This window comes from Leguminivora glycinivorella, chromosome 25 (assembly GCF_023078275.1).
Source record: "Leguminivora glycinivorella isolate SPB_JAAS2020 chromosome 25, LegGlyc_1.1, whole genome shotgun sequence".
Lineage (NCBI taxonomy): Eukaryota > Metazoa > Arthropoda > Insecta > Lepidoptera > Tortricidae > Leguminivora > Leguminivora glycinivorella.
The window spans coordinates 8695639-8714586 of NC_062995.1; the positions used below are offsets into that span (position 1 = coordinate 8695639).

Genomic DNA, 18948 nt, shown 5'->3' on the forward strand with positions numbered 1-18948 from the left:
CGCATACGAGTTCTATTACATTGCGGTATTTGACGGCTGTGCAAAATTGTATGTAACCTTAACAGCCCGCAATGTAACTAAAATCGCATGCGAGTTCCCACGCCGTCTAAATCAGGCCTAAGGGTCATTGATTGATAAATATTAGGTTTGCTAATTCCAGAAGTGTTTTTTGATGTCCTGGACTTCGGATGTGTAATCTGGAACCCTTATTATAAACACCACATCGATCGTATTGAAAAAGTGCAGAGAAAATTTGTTAAAATATTGAATTATCGACTCAATCGTCCCAACAACCATTATGCCCACTCTTTGACACACTTTAATATTACAAGTCTTGCAAACCGACGTAAGCTGTTCGATGTATCTTTTCTCTTCAAAATTATTAATAACGAAGTTAAATTTATTAATTGACAAGTTAGTAATATGATTTTTTGATCCACCCTATTAAACATATACTAAAAAATCTTACTCTTGGATGGTTGGAGTCCTTGGTAACACTGACGGTTTCGACCAAATCTTCGTGCCTGATGCCATACTCTCCCACTTTATAATACCCCGGTTCTGGAAACAAAACAAAGTTATAGTTGTAAGGAATAAGTAAAAGCGAAGCTTAACAATTTTAGCGTGTAATCAAGATAAGAATTTGATCTATTGCCATTAAAATATTTTTTGGGAAAAATTCAATTGTTCAGGATTTGCTGGGGCCTGAGGCCCCTCGTGTCATACACAAGTATCTCCTATGCGGTAAAAAATGGAGCATTTTTACATAAAACTCGTACCGATGCAGTCTAGGGTGGACCATGTCAACCTAAAAGATCTTCACTCTGGAAGTAAGTGTCTCACCGTTGCTCAGGATCTGCTGGGGCTTCAGGCCGGGGTCTCGCCCGAGGGCCCCTCGTGTACGTTCAGAAAGTTTCCGACGCCGTACCCGGTGCCATATACACAGGATCTACTGGGGCCTGAGGCCCCTCGTGTTATACATAAGTGTCTCACCGTTACTGAAGCCTTTTTGTCATATATAAAGTATCTTTTTTTATTAGAAACAGGTCAATTTTACTACAATCTCACCTGATGGAGCATGTTTACCTACAAAATATCTTGACTTAAAAAGATCCAAGCGATAGAAGGTTGAAAATATGTGTCTCACCGTTGCTCAGGATTTGCTGGGGCCTGAAGCCCCTCGTGTCATATACAATTGTGTCTCCTATGCAGTCTAAAATGGAGTATTTTTACATAAAACTCGTATAGATGCAGTCTAGGATAGACCATGTCAACCTACAACCTTGATTTAAAAAGATCTAAGTGGGCTGGAAGTAAGTGTCTCACCGTTGCTCAGGATTTGCTGGGGCCTGAGGCCCCTCGTGTCATACACAACTCCTATGCAGTCTAAAATGGAGCATTTTTACATAAAACTCGTACAGATGCAGTCTAGGATAGACCATGTCAACCTACAACCTTGATTTAAAAAGATCTAAGTGGAATGGAAGTAAGTGTCTCACCGTTGCTAAGGATCTGCTGGGGCTTCAGGCCGGGGTCGTGCGGGTAGGGCCTCCAGGACACGCCGGAGGGCCCTCGTGCACGTTCAGAAAGTGGCCGACGCCGTGCCCGGTGCCATATACACAGGATTTACTGGGGCCTGAGGCCCCTCGAGTCATACTCAGGTGTCTCACCGTTGCTCAGGATCTGCTGGGGCTTCAGGCCGGGGTCGTGCGGGTAGGGCCTCCAGGACACGCCGGAGGGCCTCTCGTGCACGTTCAGAAAGTGGCCGACGCCGTGCCCGGTGCCATATACACAGGATTTACTGGGGCCTGAGGCCCCTCGAGTCATACTCAGGTGTCTCACCGTTGCTCAGGATCTGCTGGGGCTTCAGGCCGGGGTCGTGCGGGTAGGGCCTCCAGGACACGCCGGAGGGCCCTCGTGCACGTTGAGAAAGTGGCCGACGCCGTGCCCGGTGCCGTGAGCGTAGTCGAGCCCCACGTCCCAGAGGGCCTTGCGGGCGAAACTGTCCAGGACGTTGCCCTGAGGACGAGTTTACACGTAAGACACTGTCCATGATTGCCGCGAGAGTATGTCACCGCGAGATAAATCGCACGTCTTCTTCTAATTGTATTAAGACGGTACAGGAGCGAAAATGCTAAAAGGGAAAGGAGCCCCCTTTCAACTTGGGAATTCTATTAGACTTATATTGACCGCGATATAGACCGTGATTACTTTTTTGATTTTTATCGAGCTCCCGATATTTCGACACAGTTGCATGCACCATGATCACGGAAAACTAACGAAGGCGGGTGGATGTCAAAGTTGCGTAGACAGCGCGCGATCTACCCTCCTTCGAAATATCTGGAGCTAGATAAAAATCAAAAAAGTAATCACGGTCTATATCCCGGTCAATATAAGTCTAATGAAAATAACCTTGAATCATTCAAAACTCTTATTGCGAATTTTAGTTTAAAATACTATTAACTTAGATTTATCGAAAAAAAATATCTTAATGGACAGTTGTTCTTGCAAAAAAAATCTATAAAATCGAGATTCCGCTCTAGACTATTTCCTCCTTCAAAACTTAATCAATCGTAACGAAATTTGAATCTGAATAACAATGAAATAATCTGTGTCGGACCGTTTAGTTTTTTTGGCTAATTGTCACCCATTTTGAATACCATACCTTTTTTTACGCAATCAATAACGCCGTTTTTGGGAATTTTTGATGGGCTCTAGCGTCTATAAAAATAACAATGTCAAATAAATCAAAAAGGCCCGACACTGAAAAAAAACATTGCTCTATCTTCAAAAACCAGGGAGGAAATAGTCGAGATCGTTTGTACGGAGAATTGACCCCTCCAGTACCGTCTTAATGACAGGACAGTCTATCTCGATGCCATAGGGATCTCGAGGACCATATAAGAAGACTCACCTTGACTCCCTGGGGGAACAGGGCTGAGCCAACAGAGATCTGTCCCTTCAGCACTCTGGTGAAGGCATCCTTCTGTTCCGCTGTAGGGCTGCCCATGTGCCGGGTGCGAGTTATGTCCGTTGTGCCATCCCTGCAAGAATGCCACAATTGTAAAGTACATACATACATACGCCTGTATTCCTAAACGGGATAGGCAGATCAATATTTAATCGTAAACTGCGCTGATTCTACGGTTAACAGGAACGGTTACCAGATTTTCAATTGCTGCTCAAGAACCTGTATTGTTGATGCTAATATTTATGTATAGTGTTTATTTCACCAGTACTTTATAATTTTTCGCCTATATTTAGCCAAAACACTAATTGATTTATTATTTGGGCCTTTTTTTTTTCAAAATTGTCCACCCTACTTTTTTTTGGATTTGGATTTTTTATGTGGTTTCCACTCAGAAGCGCGAGCTCTTTCAATCCTAATAGGAGAAAAAAAGTGTCCCAAGGTTGTTTCCCATTCCGTTACCATTTTTTCATACATTTTGTATGGCGGTAACAGAATGGAAGGTTTGAAAAATGTATGGAAATCTTGGGACATTTTTTTTCTCCTATCAGGATCGCAAGACCTCGCGATTCTGAGTATGAATCGCGTAAACAATACCCATGTTACAAGAGAAGTGGGGTGGACAATTTTGAAAAAAAAAATGGCCCATTAATGAGCCAAGAATATCCCAGTGTTGGACAAAGGCCTCCCTCTTCCTTTTCTACGTATCCCGGCCTTGAACCGTTTCCCACCAGTCCTTATCAAAGGCGTCAAGGTCATCTGTCCAACGCCATCGAGGTTTGCCGCGACCCCCGGTTCGATTCAGTGAAACCCAGTTGGTTGTAAGAATAAAAAATACACTAATAAAATATTTTATTATTTCAACTGCTATACGTACTTGTACTGTCCTCCTGAGTCCAGTAGGAACATGTCGTCTCTCTTAATGACAGTAGGATTATCTTTGGAAGGAGTGTAATGTATGATGGCGCCGTTCGCACCAGCGCCGGCTATCGTCTCGAACGAGGGGCCCATGAAGTCATCTTCCTCCCTAAAAAAGCAAACTAAGTTTAAAAAAAAAACAGAAAACCCCCGACACAATGGACCTATTTGACCGTGGCTAAGAACACTCCCGACTAATCCAGCTATCAAACAGAATCTAAGTCGGTTCATTAATTCGAAAGCTACGATACCACTGACACACACACACACACTACTTCTAAAAAATACATAGCTTTCATTTTTAATTACTGATAGAGTAGTTACATTTTGGTTCCGTTGACCAGGATAACCAATCGATATAAGATATTACTACTAACTTACGAAACTCTAGTAGAAGTTTCTCGGCGACTTGTGGCACTGTGACTGTAGCGTCAGGAGAAGCTAGCTTACTGCCATACGATGGCAAGTAAAAAACATAAAATCAAAGTTTTTATACTAGTAGGGTTGTTACACTTTGGTACCGTTGACCAGGATCACCAACCGACGTAAGATACTACTACTTACTTGCGAAACTCTCGAGGTTTCTCGGCGACTCGTTGCCCTGTGATAGTCGCGCCGCAGTCTAGTTAAATGTGACGGTTAAACGTGAAATGAAACGGTTAGCTTACTGCCATGCCATAACAAGAAAAAATCAAAATTCAAAATTCTTTACTGTGATAAGCCTCCCAGTGAGCAAAATTGCTTGTGTCGGGAGACGCCGCTCTTGTTACAATTTGGTGCCCCGCGACCAGGATCAATAATGTAATACACTAACTTGCGAAACTCTAGAAGTTTCTTGGCGACTCGTTGCCCTGTGACTGTAGCGCCGGCGTCCAGTTGAATGTGCATCCAACGTATGAACGTAGCAGCCACTTTACTTGTATACCTTGTTCCTCCGTCCCCATTTCACCTTAGGACCACCAGACAATCGGCAATGCGGCATCGCTTCACGGTTAGTATTCCAAAAATACGCACTAAGCGTTTCGCTTCAACATTTATTTTGCGAACCGCCAAGGAGTGGAATGCCCTGCCTGAGTCTGTGTTTCCACATGAGTACAATCCAGGTCTCTTTAAAGCAAGAGTAAATAGGTAACTCATAGGTAAGCGTAGACCGCGCATGTGATCGTGGTCAAACGTCTACCTATACATACTAAAAAAAAACCGTAGCAGGTGGCAAGCCAAGAGCCTACATTTTTATACTAGTAACCCTAGTAGGGATGTTACAATTTGGTGCCCTGTGACCTGGATCAATAATTTATATACTAACTTGCGAAACTCTAGAAGTTTCTCGGCGACTTGCGGCTCTGTGACTGTAGCGCCGGCGTCCAGTTGGATATGCATTATGCAACCAGCTAAAAAGACGGCTGACGGCTTTACAGGCAAAAACATACCTTTTTATACTAGTAGCCCCAGTAGGGTTGTTACATTTTGGTGCCGTTGACCAGGATCATTACCAGGAGACGGCTTACTGCTTTACAGTAGCAGGTAAACAACATACAGCCTACATTTTTATAATAGCGGGGTTGTTAGTGTTGTTACAATTTGGTGCCCTGTGACCAGGATCAATAATTTATATACTAACTTGCGAAACTCTAGAAGTTTCTCGGCGACTTGCGGCTCTGTGACTGTAGCGCCGGCGTCCAGTTGGATATGCAGCCAGCGGAGAAGACGGCTGACAGCGACACCGTCGCGCACGTGGCAGTTGCGGAAGCCCTGATAACACGCAACACAATTGCTTTCTTATACACCGTGTTTTTATTAAAATCAGATTAAATACATGCACGTTGACATGATGAGCGGAAAGATTCGCGCCTGTGAGGAAGAGAATATTAAAGCAAATTGCAATGACAGTAAATTAAAAACACGTTTTAACATTCTGATAACATGCCATATAATAACCTATGTAATTTGGTAGGATTCAATGCTGCCCATCCGGTTCCGGCTGGCCAAGAACAATATGTCTACGCTTTTGACGTGATGTATATTTATTAGGACTTTTTCTAAGATTGTGACAAGGACAAAAATAATTGATTAATTGTTTTTTTAACATAGTAATGGTAATTTTTTTGAATATTGTATAACTAGCTTTATTTATAGTGTGTGAACCTGCCTTAGAAATCTATATTATTAATGGTCATGGTTCGTTAATATTTCTTGTATAAGGCTAGCTTTTGCACATTGTAATTTTTCCTCAGTCACCCGTTGACCACGAACGCTGTAAAGTGTTCGAAACGTCGGGATGAATTGTAAATTCATTATACGTGATTTAATCCGTTTCCAGTTTTTTTTCATGAGTAACTATCGCGGTAACCGAAGACAATATTATAATTTTATGTACTTACCACCAACTCCACGTCATTTTTGATGAGTTTAGCGAGCGCGACCGGCGACACTTCTGATATTAAACACAGAGGTTTTTGATGCTGTCTCCCTGAAATCAACATGTAATGATTAACTTTCGAAATTTTATTTCACTACGAGTACAGATACATACATACATACAATCTCGCCTGTATTCCATAAAGGGGTAGACAGAGCACATGAACTACTCAAGTTTCAGTGCCACTCTTGGCAAAAAGGGGTTGAAAGAAAACGAAATTGTGACGAGTACAGATGTACTGCGAAAAGTCCGAAAAGGGTTTCCTTCGTATATTTCTGGAAACGTTCGTATTTGTCATGCTAGTTCAGTCATGTACATCTTGTACTGAGACTGACTGAAATAGCATGACACGTTCGTACGTTTCATGCTAACAATACGAAGGAATATCTTTTCGCACTAGAAAAGTACATACTACTAATTTTTAAGAAACGAACGGAGGTGTTCTATAGGGTTCTCTATTGGTTCCCATAAAGTATTAAAATTTAGTTATACTTAATCATACATTAAAATATGACCGCCTAAGAACGCGTATGCACTACGCCACACATAGATGGCGCCACAAAAAAATGCCTTGTTGCCATCGATTATTTCTAGATTGGCGTTTAGTGTCACTTTCGAGTCATAAATCTATGTCAAAAGTGACACTTAACGCCATCTACTAAGTATAATCGAAAGCTACAAGACATATTGTATCGCTTGTCCACATTTTCGTTAATAATACACTACCGTCAAGGACGATTATAAAGGACCAGCAGAGTCCATACTAAACACCGTACCCCGTTGGCAGCCGTAAATCTATGTCGCTAGATGTCACTAAGAGTGTCATTTGAATAAAAATGTCGTTTTTTTTTTAAAGTACGCACGCGGTAGTTCAACGGCATTACAAGTGATACAGTGAAAAGTACATAGATGACGCTAGGGGCCCGTGTCATGTTTCGGTCCCTGTTTACAACGCAAGCCATCGTTCTTATTTTGAATTATGACAATCATGCAAAAGAGTACCATACTGTCAAATTTTCTATCTCTTTCATTTCAGCGTGACGTCAATGATTAGTAATATTACTTTCAATATATTTAAAATTTAGATTTTAATGAGGCCATTTCGAACGGTGTTTATGATAGATATCATGTTGACAATCAATCTCCTGACCGTCTCGCTCACACCAATCCAATCCTATATTTGAACAAGTGCGACCGAAACAGTCGAGTATTATTGAAGATTTTTGAATGTCTAAAATCTTATTGGTAGTTGTCGAAAACCCGCTTTTTCCATAAAGTGTTGGCGCGTCGTCAAGTGGGTGATAGGCGTACGAGCAAGTACGCGTTGGATGGTCGACTACTATGCGCGGCGGTTTTTACGCGTACTTAGACCGTTTTCACATTATCCGATCCGATATCGGATGTCGGAAGGATTTCAATAGAAACAATCCAAGATGGCGCCTGTAATGTATGGATTATCGGTCCGATATCCGATATCGGATCGGATAATGTGAAAACGCACTTACGGTGACACATAATCGAAAAAGGTCGTCGAGCCATAAGTACGCATACTTGCTCGTATCGTACGTCTATCGCCCACACAGAACTTAATTTAGATAGAAGAAACAAATTCATATATTTGTATAGGGGCCGAGCGTGTCAAATTTTGTACTGAAGTTGATTCTTGCCTGTAATTTTAAATATGTCTCAGGCTCTTAAGACGCTACGATACCCCTCATTTCTCCATACAAACGCTCTCGCCTGTTTCCTCTCTGGTTTTTGAAGCTAGATCAATGGTTTTTTCAACACAGACTTTTATTATCAATATCTGTGTCGGACCGTTTTGCTTTTTTTGATATTTTTGTTTTAAAAGGAATTAGAGCCTCTCAAAGTTGGCCAAAACGGCTTAATTGAATTTGCCAGAAAGAAAGGCGTGGTATTCAAAACTGAGATCAATTATCCAAAAAAACGAAACGGTCCGACACAGATAATTTCCTTGTCATTCTGATTTCCAAATTTCGTAACGATTGGTTAAGTTTTGGAGGAGGAAACAGTCGAGAGCGGAACCTCTATTTTTGCAGTTTTTACGCGGGATTTCGCGCCTGAGCTGCAGTTGTCCCTATCGTACCAAATTTAGGGGCGGGGCTAAGTTTTTATATACGTACACTGAAATAAAGTGATGGGAAATACTCGACATCTAATGTCGATAATCTAGTGATGTGAAAAGTTATCGATATACTACGTCGAAATATCGACATACCGTGTTTGACGAACTTTTTAGTTAGAAATACGTACTATTATATGTTCATATTTAAAATTGGTGGTCAAAAAAAGACCAGTCTGCTCCGAGACCACGGGGACAATGCCGTCCTTGAAACGTCGGAGGTTAGTGTTTAAAACATAGTAAATACGCGATTAAGTCCCGTTTGCAATTTTAAATATGTGTAAAAATCGTGAAAGTTTGAATCTGTATTATACTGTGGAAATACTAAGTCCATATTTTTATAAGTATAGGTACGTAACAATTGCATAAAGGTATAGGTTTATTTTATACATGCATAACTTTTCTCGTCATTGGTTTACTAGTAACAATTATAAAGTTATGCTGTATTTTACGATAGATTCCACGAATATTAGGCAACTATTTGGTATTCGGTCTTTTCAGCCATTTTGCCGAAAATTTGGTATTCGGTCATCATTGTTTATTTATTACTATTCTGTCGAACACCAATTAGGTAAGTAGTTATATTAGTCATATTATATGTACTTATTTACACACAATAAAAACTGACATAATATTAATAATTTAAGTCATGTTTTAAAATATTTAAAAAAACGATGGGCCTTATTTAGTAATACATAGTTTGTTCAGGTTGATACCAGTACCTGCCCTTAATAAGGCCCAGTGCTTATATTTCTTCTAAGTTTTATCAATCATGCCGTTTTGTATATTTTCTTCGCAGACATAGAATCAAAAAATGCCCTAAATAGTTACTTCTCTAAATAAGGCCCATCGCTCGCTTCTTAAGTTTTATAACTTTGTGTAAACATTGTGTTCATGAATTCAATCATCAATTTTTGTGATAAGTATTTATACTACGGTCTGTCGTCTAAAACACATTTATTCAGGACTATGCATTTAGGATATGGCACTCTAAATTAGAGGGGTTCAAGTCTTAACAAGCAGTGCGTCAAGGTCAATGTGGTCAAGATAGGCAGACTTTATTTCATATTAAGTTTAAAGGGACAAAATTAGGTACTTAATTAAAGTAGTGTGGGGTAGCCTGCTGTCCTACGGGGCAATAAATATTATAATGTATTGTGTTTATGTGTATTGTGTATCATAAGTACTGGGCGTTTGCGAGGTCGCCTGTCGCCTTCCACTCTGAGGCCACCACTCAAATACTGGCGCTGTTGATAGCTCATCTTTGAAGATTATATCCGATCCATCTCTATTTCCGCAGCGCTACTTCTTGGGTATCGAAGGTTGTGAACATGTGGACACATGGGCGGAATGGGCCTTATTTCATACCTGCATCAAATGAGACCCATAGTTTTTCTGTTTAATAATACTTACTTTTTACTTTTTTACTTACTGCACGAAATTTTTGAACCATTTACACTTATCAAGTTATAAAATGTACATAACATTTCGAAACTTAATAGCCGGGCCTTGTTTGCATTGACATTACATATGCCCTTAGTAGGTAGATGAAATGAGTATTACCAACGTTTTAATTCTGCGGTAACAAAAATGCTTTGCCGAAAAGTATAAATAAGATCTAAATAATAAAAGTATATAAAGTATCTATACGTTTAAATAGCCTAGGTTTAAATATAGCTGGAAAATTAGTTAAGCATTTTTATGGTTGGTATGCATGTTGGTAACCACGAAAAAATACACATTTTATTACATTATGATTATGGTAAGTAATTAAATAATTATATAAATATTGGGGACACCTTACACAGATCAACTTAGCCCCAAACTAAGCAAAGCTTGTACTATGGGTGCTAGGCGACGATATAGCGCAGGACACCATCGCGAGCGCAGACTTCTGGCCGAAAGGTGTGTAGGTATTAGGTATACCTATAGGAATCTAGCCGAGAGTCGAACTCGGATACTTGAAGTAAGCGTTTAGGATGCGAATGCGATCGTTATGAAAAATGCGCGTCACGATTTTTATAACTATTTAATTAAATGGCACAGAAGAAATTTACATTTACCGAAACACTATTTAAAGGTTTATGGCCAAACAAAGAACACACAATTTAGAAAAGAAACAATTTACACTGAACAGAACTAAAAGAAATAATTAAACACAAGAAACAAGAATATAAAGCAAAAAGCAAAGCGTTAGGTATAGCGAACGATTCTATATAATGCAAGCGCGCGTGTGTCTTAAGCAAAGGCTAGGATCGCATTGACGGGCGATCGACTGAGCAACCTTTAGGTAAGCGGGGGACGGGCGCGCGCGGGAGCGCCGGCGCAGACCGGCCGCTCGGACAAAAGATGACGTATGGAGGTGGCGTGATCTGCGGTTGCCTAAGCTCATAAGCGGTAGCGATTTTGCTCGCGTGCTGGTCCGCTACAAGTTCTCCCCTGCTGAGACCGTTGCTACGGTCGATAGTAGTCGGGAAATCTGACGACACGTCCGCTCCTTGTCTTTTTCTCTGGAGCAGGCTGGGTGGCGGTGTCCTGGGTTGGTGCTGGGACTGCTGGAACCTCGTTCCTCATGACGTAAGCTGGTTTCAGTCTATCGAGCGTCACCGTGACTTCTTTCCCTGACACATCTATGTCGTATGTCTTGTCACGACGTCGTATGACCTTGTGAGGACCAGAGTAGGCAGGTTGAAGGGAACGACGTGCTGGCCCTTGACGCAGGAACACGTGACTGCTCGTCTGAAGATCCTTGGGCAAATAGAACAGGCGATTGGAGTGCCAAGCTGTCGGTTGAGGAGACAGCTTGTTCATGTAGCTTTTGAGTCTGCCTGCGAAGTCAGTAACGTCCACTGGGTCATTGGATGGTGTGAAGAACTGCCCAGGCAAACGGAGTGGCTCGCCGTAGACAAGTTCAGCTGCTGATGCCTGTAAGTCCTCCTTCCAGGCGCTGCGGATGCCCAGAAGAACCAACGGAAGAACCTCGCTCCAGTGCGTGCTGGTGTGGCACGCTATTGCAGCCTTCAACTGACGATGTAGCCTCTCAACTAACCCATTGGCAGCAGGATGATACGCCGTGGTTGTGTGGTGATCAGAGCCAGTCAGCTTGGCCATGGCCTTGAAGAGCTGCGACTCAAACTGCCGGCCGCGGTCTGTGGTCACGTGTTCGGGGCAACCAAAGCGGGCTACCCAGCCCGACACGAAGGCGGCAGCGCAGGTGTCGGCAGTGATGTCCGGGAGAGGGTACGCCTCAGGCCAACGAGTGAAGCGGTCGATGGCAGTGAGGCAGTACCTGTAATTGTGAGATAGAGGTAAGGGACCGACGAGATCAAGATGGACGTGCCTGAACCGTGCTGATGGTAATTTGAACTCTGCCAGGGGTGCAGACGTGTGCCTGTGCACTTTATTACGCTGGCATTGAAGACATGCCTTAGCCCATCGTCGACAGTCACTTCGCACACCTGGCCACACGAACCTCTGCGTGACCAAGCGTATTGTAGATTTGACCCCGGGATGACTGAGGCTATGCAGAGTGTCAAAAACGGTACGACGGAAACTGGGAGTGATGAACGGTCTTGGCTCATCAGTAGAGATGTCACAATAGACAGGAAAGTTCGAGCATTGTACCTTTTCGAGCTTCAGTGACGTAGTTGACTCATCTCGTAGCATGTTTTGCAACTCTATGTCTGCTTCCTGTTCTTGAGCTAAGAGTTGATAGTCGAGACCTGATGGACTGTGTACCTCTTCGATGCGGGATAGTGCGTCAGCGACTGCGTTGTCTTTCCCGGCAATGTACCTGACGTCTGTGGTGAACTGGCTGATGTAGTCAAGGTACCTGAACTGACGAGGTGAGCAGTTATCTCGACGTGTTGTGAAGGCGAAGGTAAGAGGCTTGTGGTCCGTATATATAGTGAACGTGCGAGCCTCTACCATGTGCCTGAAATAACGTATTGCCTCGTATATCGCCAACAGCTCGCGGTCGTAGGGGCTGTACTTCTTTTGGGATGGGCTTAGCTTGCGTGAAAAGAAGGCCAAAGGTTCCCACGCGTCTCCTCTTCTCTGCTGCAGCACAGCTCCTATCGCTGAGTCGGAAGCATCAGTTTCAATGGCCAGTTCGGCTTTCATGTCCGGGTGAACTAAAAGAGTGGCTTGAGCAAGGCTGGCCTTGCACTTCTCGAAGTACTCACGAAACTCCGCAGTTGGCTCAATCGGCTGCGAAGCCTTGGTCTTCGGGCCGGCAAGGAGTGAGTTGAGTGGTGCTTGCAACGACGCTGCTCCAGGAATAAACCGTCTGTAGAAGTTCATCATTCCCAGGAAGCGTCTCAACTCCCTGACTGTCTTTGGCAGCGGATACTCGTTGATTGCTGCTACCTTGGAGTCCATTGGTCGAACCCCTGCTGCAGACACCGTGTAGCCCAAAAACGAGACCTCCTGACGCCCAAAAACACACTTAGCTGTATTGATGAGGACGCCATACTCCTGGAGGCGCTTGAAGAGTTGACGGAGATGCTGCTCGTGCTGCTCTTCTGTCTCTGAATGGACTAGTATGTCGTCAATATACCCATAACAGAAATCCAGGTCTCTCAAAACTTCGTCGATGAAGCGCTGGAAGGTCTGCGCTGCGTTCCTCAAACCGAAGGTCATATATGGGAACTCAAAGAGACCGAAAGGAGTAGTTATGGCGGTCTTGGATATGTCTTCGGGATGCACAGGAATCTGATTATAGGCCTTCACCAAATCGATCGTACTGAATATTTTCTTACCCGCCAGCTGGTAAGCAAAGTCCTGGATATGCCTGACTGGGTACCTGTCTGGTATGGTCCTAGCATTTAGTGCTCTGTAATCTCCACACGGTCTCCAGCCGTCGTTCTTCTTACGTGCCAGATGGAGGGGAGATGACCAAGCACTTTCCGATCTGCGTGCCGTACCATTCTGCAACATGTCGTCGAACTCTTTCCTGGCAATCTGTAATCTTTGCGGATCTAGGCGACGCGGACGGCTGGAAACCAGTGGGCCAGGAGTAGTCCTTATGTGGTGCACTGTGGAATGCTTAGGAGTGGTGGGCTTACCAGCTGGACGAGTTACCTCTGGATATTCTCTGAGCAGCTTGTGATAAGCAGTTTCGTCCGGAGTCGTGCGGACTGAAGAGATGCCATCAGCCCCCTTCTGATGTGGTACGTAGACTGCGAGAAACGTGACTCCATCTATTAACCGGTGATTGCGGCAATCGACGAGTAAGTTATAGTGACTTAAAAAATCGACGCCGATGATCGGTTTGGAAACGTCAGCTATTGTGAACTGCCATACGAAGTCTCGTCTCAATCCCAGGTCAAGGTGCTGATTGAGGTGGCCATACGTGGTTATAGGTGTACCATTTGCAGCGAAAAGTTCGTACTTGGTCCTGCTGTTGGGAGGCACCCGGACGGCTGACCGCGGAAACACACACAAGTCTGAACCTGTGTCTACTAGGTATTGTACCTTGGACTTGCGGTCTGTGACGAACAGGCGGCCTTTTGACACGGGGCAGGCATTTGCGGCCACCAAATGCTGCCGTTTTAGTTTAACGACGCGTTGAAATTGCATGGAGGTTTGCAGTTCTTCGCGTCGCCCCCAAATCGAAAGTGGTACCAACAGTGTGGATGCCCCTCCGGCTGGTCACGGGATCTTTGACGCGACCTTGACCTCGATCTGGAGCCTCGACGGTTGAACCGGCCTCTGCTGCGCGAACGAGAACGGGAGAAAGTACCTTGATTCCGAAGTAAGGTTTCTACGTGGCGAGTGAGCTCTTCTACCCTGGCTTCCAAAGTAGAACCCGGTGTGGTGCTGATAACTGGGACGGGGCTGGCGGTAGCGGCTGCGACTTGGGACGTGGTCTGCGTGACGTCATTGACCCGATCCGCCAACTCTGCAATTTCACTCAAGCTCTGGTTTGGCTGCGAAGCAACAATGGTATGCACATTAGATGGAAGACGGCTTGCCCAAATGGTACGGATAAACTCGTCGGGAATAGTTGGGCCTGCTAAATCCCGTAAATGACGCAGGAATTGAGAAGGTTTCCGGTCGCCTAATTCCTCGTGCTGAATAAGTTGAAGCGTTTTCTTTTCTCGCGTCGCAGATATGCGCTTAATTAACTCACTCTTAAATTTACCGTACCTGTCTGACTTGGGTGGGTCCACTAAAATATCCTTCATCGTTTTTGCATACTCCTGGTCCAGCTGGGATGCCACGTAATTGAATTTAGTAGCGTCGTTTGTGATGTTCGAAAGTAGAAATTGGAGTTCTACCTGTGCAAACCATACCTCAGGTTCATCTGGCCAGAACGGTGGAATACGCACACCGACACGAAACAGCTCACTTGCAATTCCGCTACCGCCTGTGTTTGGACCACCGCCCAAAATGGTTATGCCGACAGGTCCAGGTAACGCGTCACCAAATTGTTCCCGTGGCTCCGACACTGGCACCGGCGGCACCGGCCTTGCAGATCCAGCTTCCTCAGTATCACCCATGATGCTCAAAGTCGGGTGGTCACCAGTGTAGGTATTAGGTATACCTATAGGAATCTAGCCGAGAGTCGAACTCGGATACTTGAAGTAAGCGTTTAGGATGCGAATGCGATCGTTATGAAAAATGCGCGTCACGATTTTTATAACTATTTAATTAAATGGCACAGAAGAAATTTACATTTACCGAAACACTATTTAAAGGTTTATGGCCAAACAAAGAACACACAATTTAGAAAAGAAACAATTTACACTGAACAGAACTAAAAGAAATAATTAAACACAAGAAACAAGAATATAAAGCAAAAAGCAAAGCGTTAGGTATAGCGAACGATTCTATATAATGCAAGCGCGCGTGTGTCTTAAGCAAAGGCTAGGATCGCATTGACGGGCGATCGACTGAGCAACCTTTAGGTAAGCGGGGGACGGGCGCGCGCGGGAGCGCCGGCGCAGACCGGCCGCTCGGACAAAAGATGACGTATGGAGGTGGCGTGATCTGCGGTTGCCTAAGCTCATAAGCGGTAGCGATTTTGCTCGCGTGCTGGTCCGTTACAGGTGTGGTTTTTCGGCGATTCCGGGGCAACTTGCCGAAGCCTACACCGGGGCAAACGATGCAACGGAGCCACGCTGTTACGTCATCGCCCAAATAAATTGTTTAGTTTTAAACTTTATTGTTTGTTTTTTTTTCATGTTCTTACTTACTGTTTTTTTTTTTCTTTTTTGTTATCTAAGTTTCGTGACGCATTGGTTTTACTGTAATGTCATGTTAACATGTTTTTACTAATAAATAAATAAATAATACATACTTAAATAGATAACATACATACATACAATCACGCCTGTATCCCATAAAGGGGTAGGCAGAACACATGAAACTACTAAAGCTTCAGTGCCACTCTTGGCAAATAAGGGGTTGAAAGAAAACGAAACTGTGACATTGCAGTGACAGGTTGCCAGCCTCTCGCCTACGCCACAATTTAACCCATATCCCATAGATAAATACAAAACTATACTTAAATAGATAAATACATACTTATATACATAGAAAACATCCATGACTCAGGAACAAATATCTGTGCTCATTACACAAATAAATACCCTTACCGGGATTCGACGAACGACGAACGACGACGGGAATCGAAGACAACATTAAAATTAGGTAGTTAATTAAAGTACTTTGAACTAACCTGCTGTCCTACGGGATAATAGTACATTACGATACAAGTGCGTAAAAAAGGAAGTTCGAAACGAGTGGCGATAAATTAAAACACGACCGAAGGGAGTGTTTTAAATCGACACGAGTTACGAATTTCCTTTTCGCACGTGTATCGTACGACGTTTTTCAGTACAGATGAGCCTCCGAAGTTTCGACCTGCCATATAATGAACCACTTCTCGCACTAGTGCGTAAAAAAACACCATCTGTACTGAAAATATTATAATATATATATATAGATCCATATATTTTTATTCTTTTCCTTCTGGCGACCGTCCTTTGTCACCCATGTTACACAACTAAAGAGTAGGACGAAATTGACGAGTGAAGATGCTCTGACTGAAACAATTACTTTTCATATTATTAATGTTTACCATTACACACAGAGCACAATCTCATCGGTAAATATTGTCAATTTTACTTTATTTCGACGTGCGTTTATCATAGCGCTCTTGAATAATACGATTTTGTAAAGAAAATATCTCCTAGATACATACTATCAATTGTGTCGCTTAGTTTCAAAGTTGGGTACTTAAATCCATTCTGCTTTAAGATTGAATATATTAAAAATATATATTAACCTTGTAGCAGAATGGATTTATCCAGGTTTGAAGTTAAGCGACACAATTACGCTTAATTCGGTATGTAAGAAATACCTTATTTTTTGTTAAGTTACTGATGGGCCTTATTTCATACATGCAGCAATTTGGGAAAAGTGCACCTACTTAATGCACAATTGCACATGGACCCAATTTTTTGACCCATTTACACTTATCTAATTATAAAATGTACATAACATTTCGAGACTTTTAACCGGGCCTTATTTGTATGTAGATTACAGATGCCCTTAGTTGGTAGATGAAATGAGTGTTATATACGTTTTAATTCTATGGTAACAGAAATGATGATATGTAAGTATAAATAAGTTTTAAATAATAAAAATATCAAAAGTATCTATACGTTTAAGTACCGATACCTAGGTTTAAATTTAGCTGGCAAATTAGTTAAGCATTTTTATGGTTGGTCTTGTTCTGTGCTAAGCCTTGTATTTCTAATGCTAGGTAGGTAATATGTATACACAACCCTAGAAAATTAGAAATATAAGATGCATATGTAGCTTTCCATCTGAAAAAGGTCCTTATGCTTCATATGCAATAAGATTTTGTTTGGCAGATTTTTTGTTAGAATTCTGCTAAAAAGTTCTAATTACCTTGGAACATAATCCGGTGTCTGGTAATATAATAAGTACCAAATTGTTACCTAGTTAAATTTTCCTACGCTGTCACTTCTGTCAAACATGTGCAAAAAAAGAATAAGATTCACATACATTTTTGGTAGGTAGATACTGTCAACCAATTATGTAGAATCCTAGGCCACTCTAGAACCCTGTCGTATTGACACCGTCATTTATTTGCTACAGAAGTCAGTTTTACTTTTTACTGTGAAAGGGTCTAGATTGGCCAATGACCTAGGATTCAGATTAATTGGTTGATTGTACGTACCTACTCCTATAATATGGCTTCTCTTTGAAATCGAAAAGGTTTTAGCTTTTTACATACCGAATAACTTTATTTCGCTAACAATGTGACTCTTAAAAGAAATCATCTTTTAAGATAATCACATTATGTATAAGATAAGGAATTGTTTCTACCATTCCTTAAAACATTACAAATTTGCATTTTAGTCAAATCAGTACACTTAATATCTTCACGGAGTCCAAAACATTATGCAAGAAGTCCGAAACTAGACAAATATAAAGAGCGCTTGAGCGCGAGTAAGTACTTGTGCCGGCGGTGGCGCACGCACACAGGGCCTCTCTGTGGGTGCCGCCCCCGTCAGCGCGACGGCGATAAAGACCTAAAAATCTCAAATTTGAATTCGTGCTTCGGTATCGTATCCTCTTAATTGTTCATAATTTTTGTGTTGTTGCAATTGAATATCACGTAACGAGGCATTTTATATGTTTTGGTTGACTTCAACTTACAAAAATTGACGCCAGAAAGCTGCAAGCTGCGATTAAAGACGGACAACTCAGTGGATTTCACTGAGTTCATTTGACACGCTAAGTAGATACGTTTGCTTGATCTATGGTATATATGACATCTGTGATCGCCCACTTCAGACTGCGTTTCGATCGGCGTTTAGCGTCAATGATTATCAGCTCGGCTTCATGGCTTTACGAACCTTAAGCTCGGACCATCGAATATGAAACTTATAAACTTCTTTGTACACAAGGATATAAAGAAGTTTATAACCATGATACCATTGCACCAATCTGTCGCCAGCACCGCTACACTTCAACGGCCAAGTCACGTCAAGTATAAATGGGAAAGTGTGTGTGTCTGTTTGTTTGTCCATCTTTCACGGCAAAACGGAGCGACGTATTGACGTGATTTTTTAAGTGGAGATAGTTGAAGGGATGGAAAGTGACATAGGCTACTTTTTGTCTCTTTTTATATCCCCCCACTTCCTTATAATGGAGGATGGAAGTTTGTGGAGAGATTTTCGAATTTAACGCGATCGAAGCCGCGGGCAAAGGCTAGTTAAAAAAAATAAAAAAATCGCAGTAAGGAACTTTATGTAGATTTCATTACTTTTTAGAGATAAACAAGCAGCTCCATCGAAACGGCTATTTTTTACAGAATGTTTTTGGTGGGATATACAATAATATACATAGGCATAGGTATATAACACTAACAAGGTATCTATTGTCTTAGTCCGTTTTCACATTATCCGATCCGATATCGGATGTCGGAAGGATTTCATTGGAAAAAATCCAAGATAGCGC

General features: G+C 42.5%; 1 protein-coding gene across 1 annotated transcript in view; it reads right to left on the reverse strand.

Annotated features, from left to right (window-relative positions):
• The window catches only part of LOC125239307 (xaa-Pro aminopeptidase ApepP), a 58720-nt gene that overhangs the window by 3567 nt on the left and 36205 nt on the right, over positions 1 to 18948 (reverse strand). The window contains exons 11-18 of the mRNA XM_048146850.1: positions 17742 to 17750; positions 6268 to 6348; positions 5508 to 5638; positions 3846 to 3995; positions 2915 to 3044; positions 1914 to 2019; positions 1500 to 1571; positions 470 to 561 (exon numbers count right to left, since the gene is read on the reverse strand). Of these exons, the coding sequence (XP_048002807.1) occupies positions 470 to 561; positions 1500 to 1571; positions 1914 to 2019; positions 2915 to 3044; positions 3846 to 3995; positions 5508 to 5638; positions 6268 to 6348; positions 17742 to 17750 (771 nt within the window). The remainder of the gene's footprint in view (positions 1 to 469; positions 562 to 1499; positions 1572 to 1913; positions 2020 to 2914; positions 3045 to 3845; positions 3996 to 5507; positions 5639 to 6267; positions 6349 to 17741; positions 17751 to 18948) is intronic.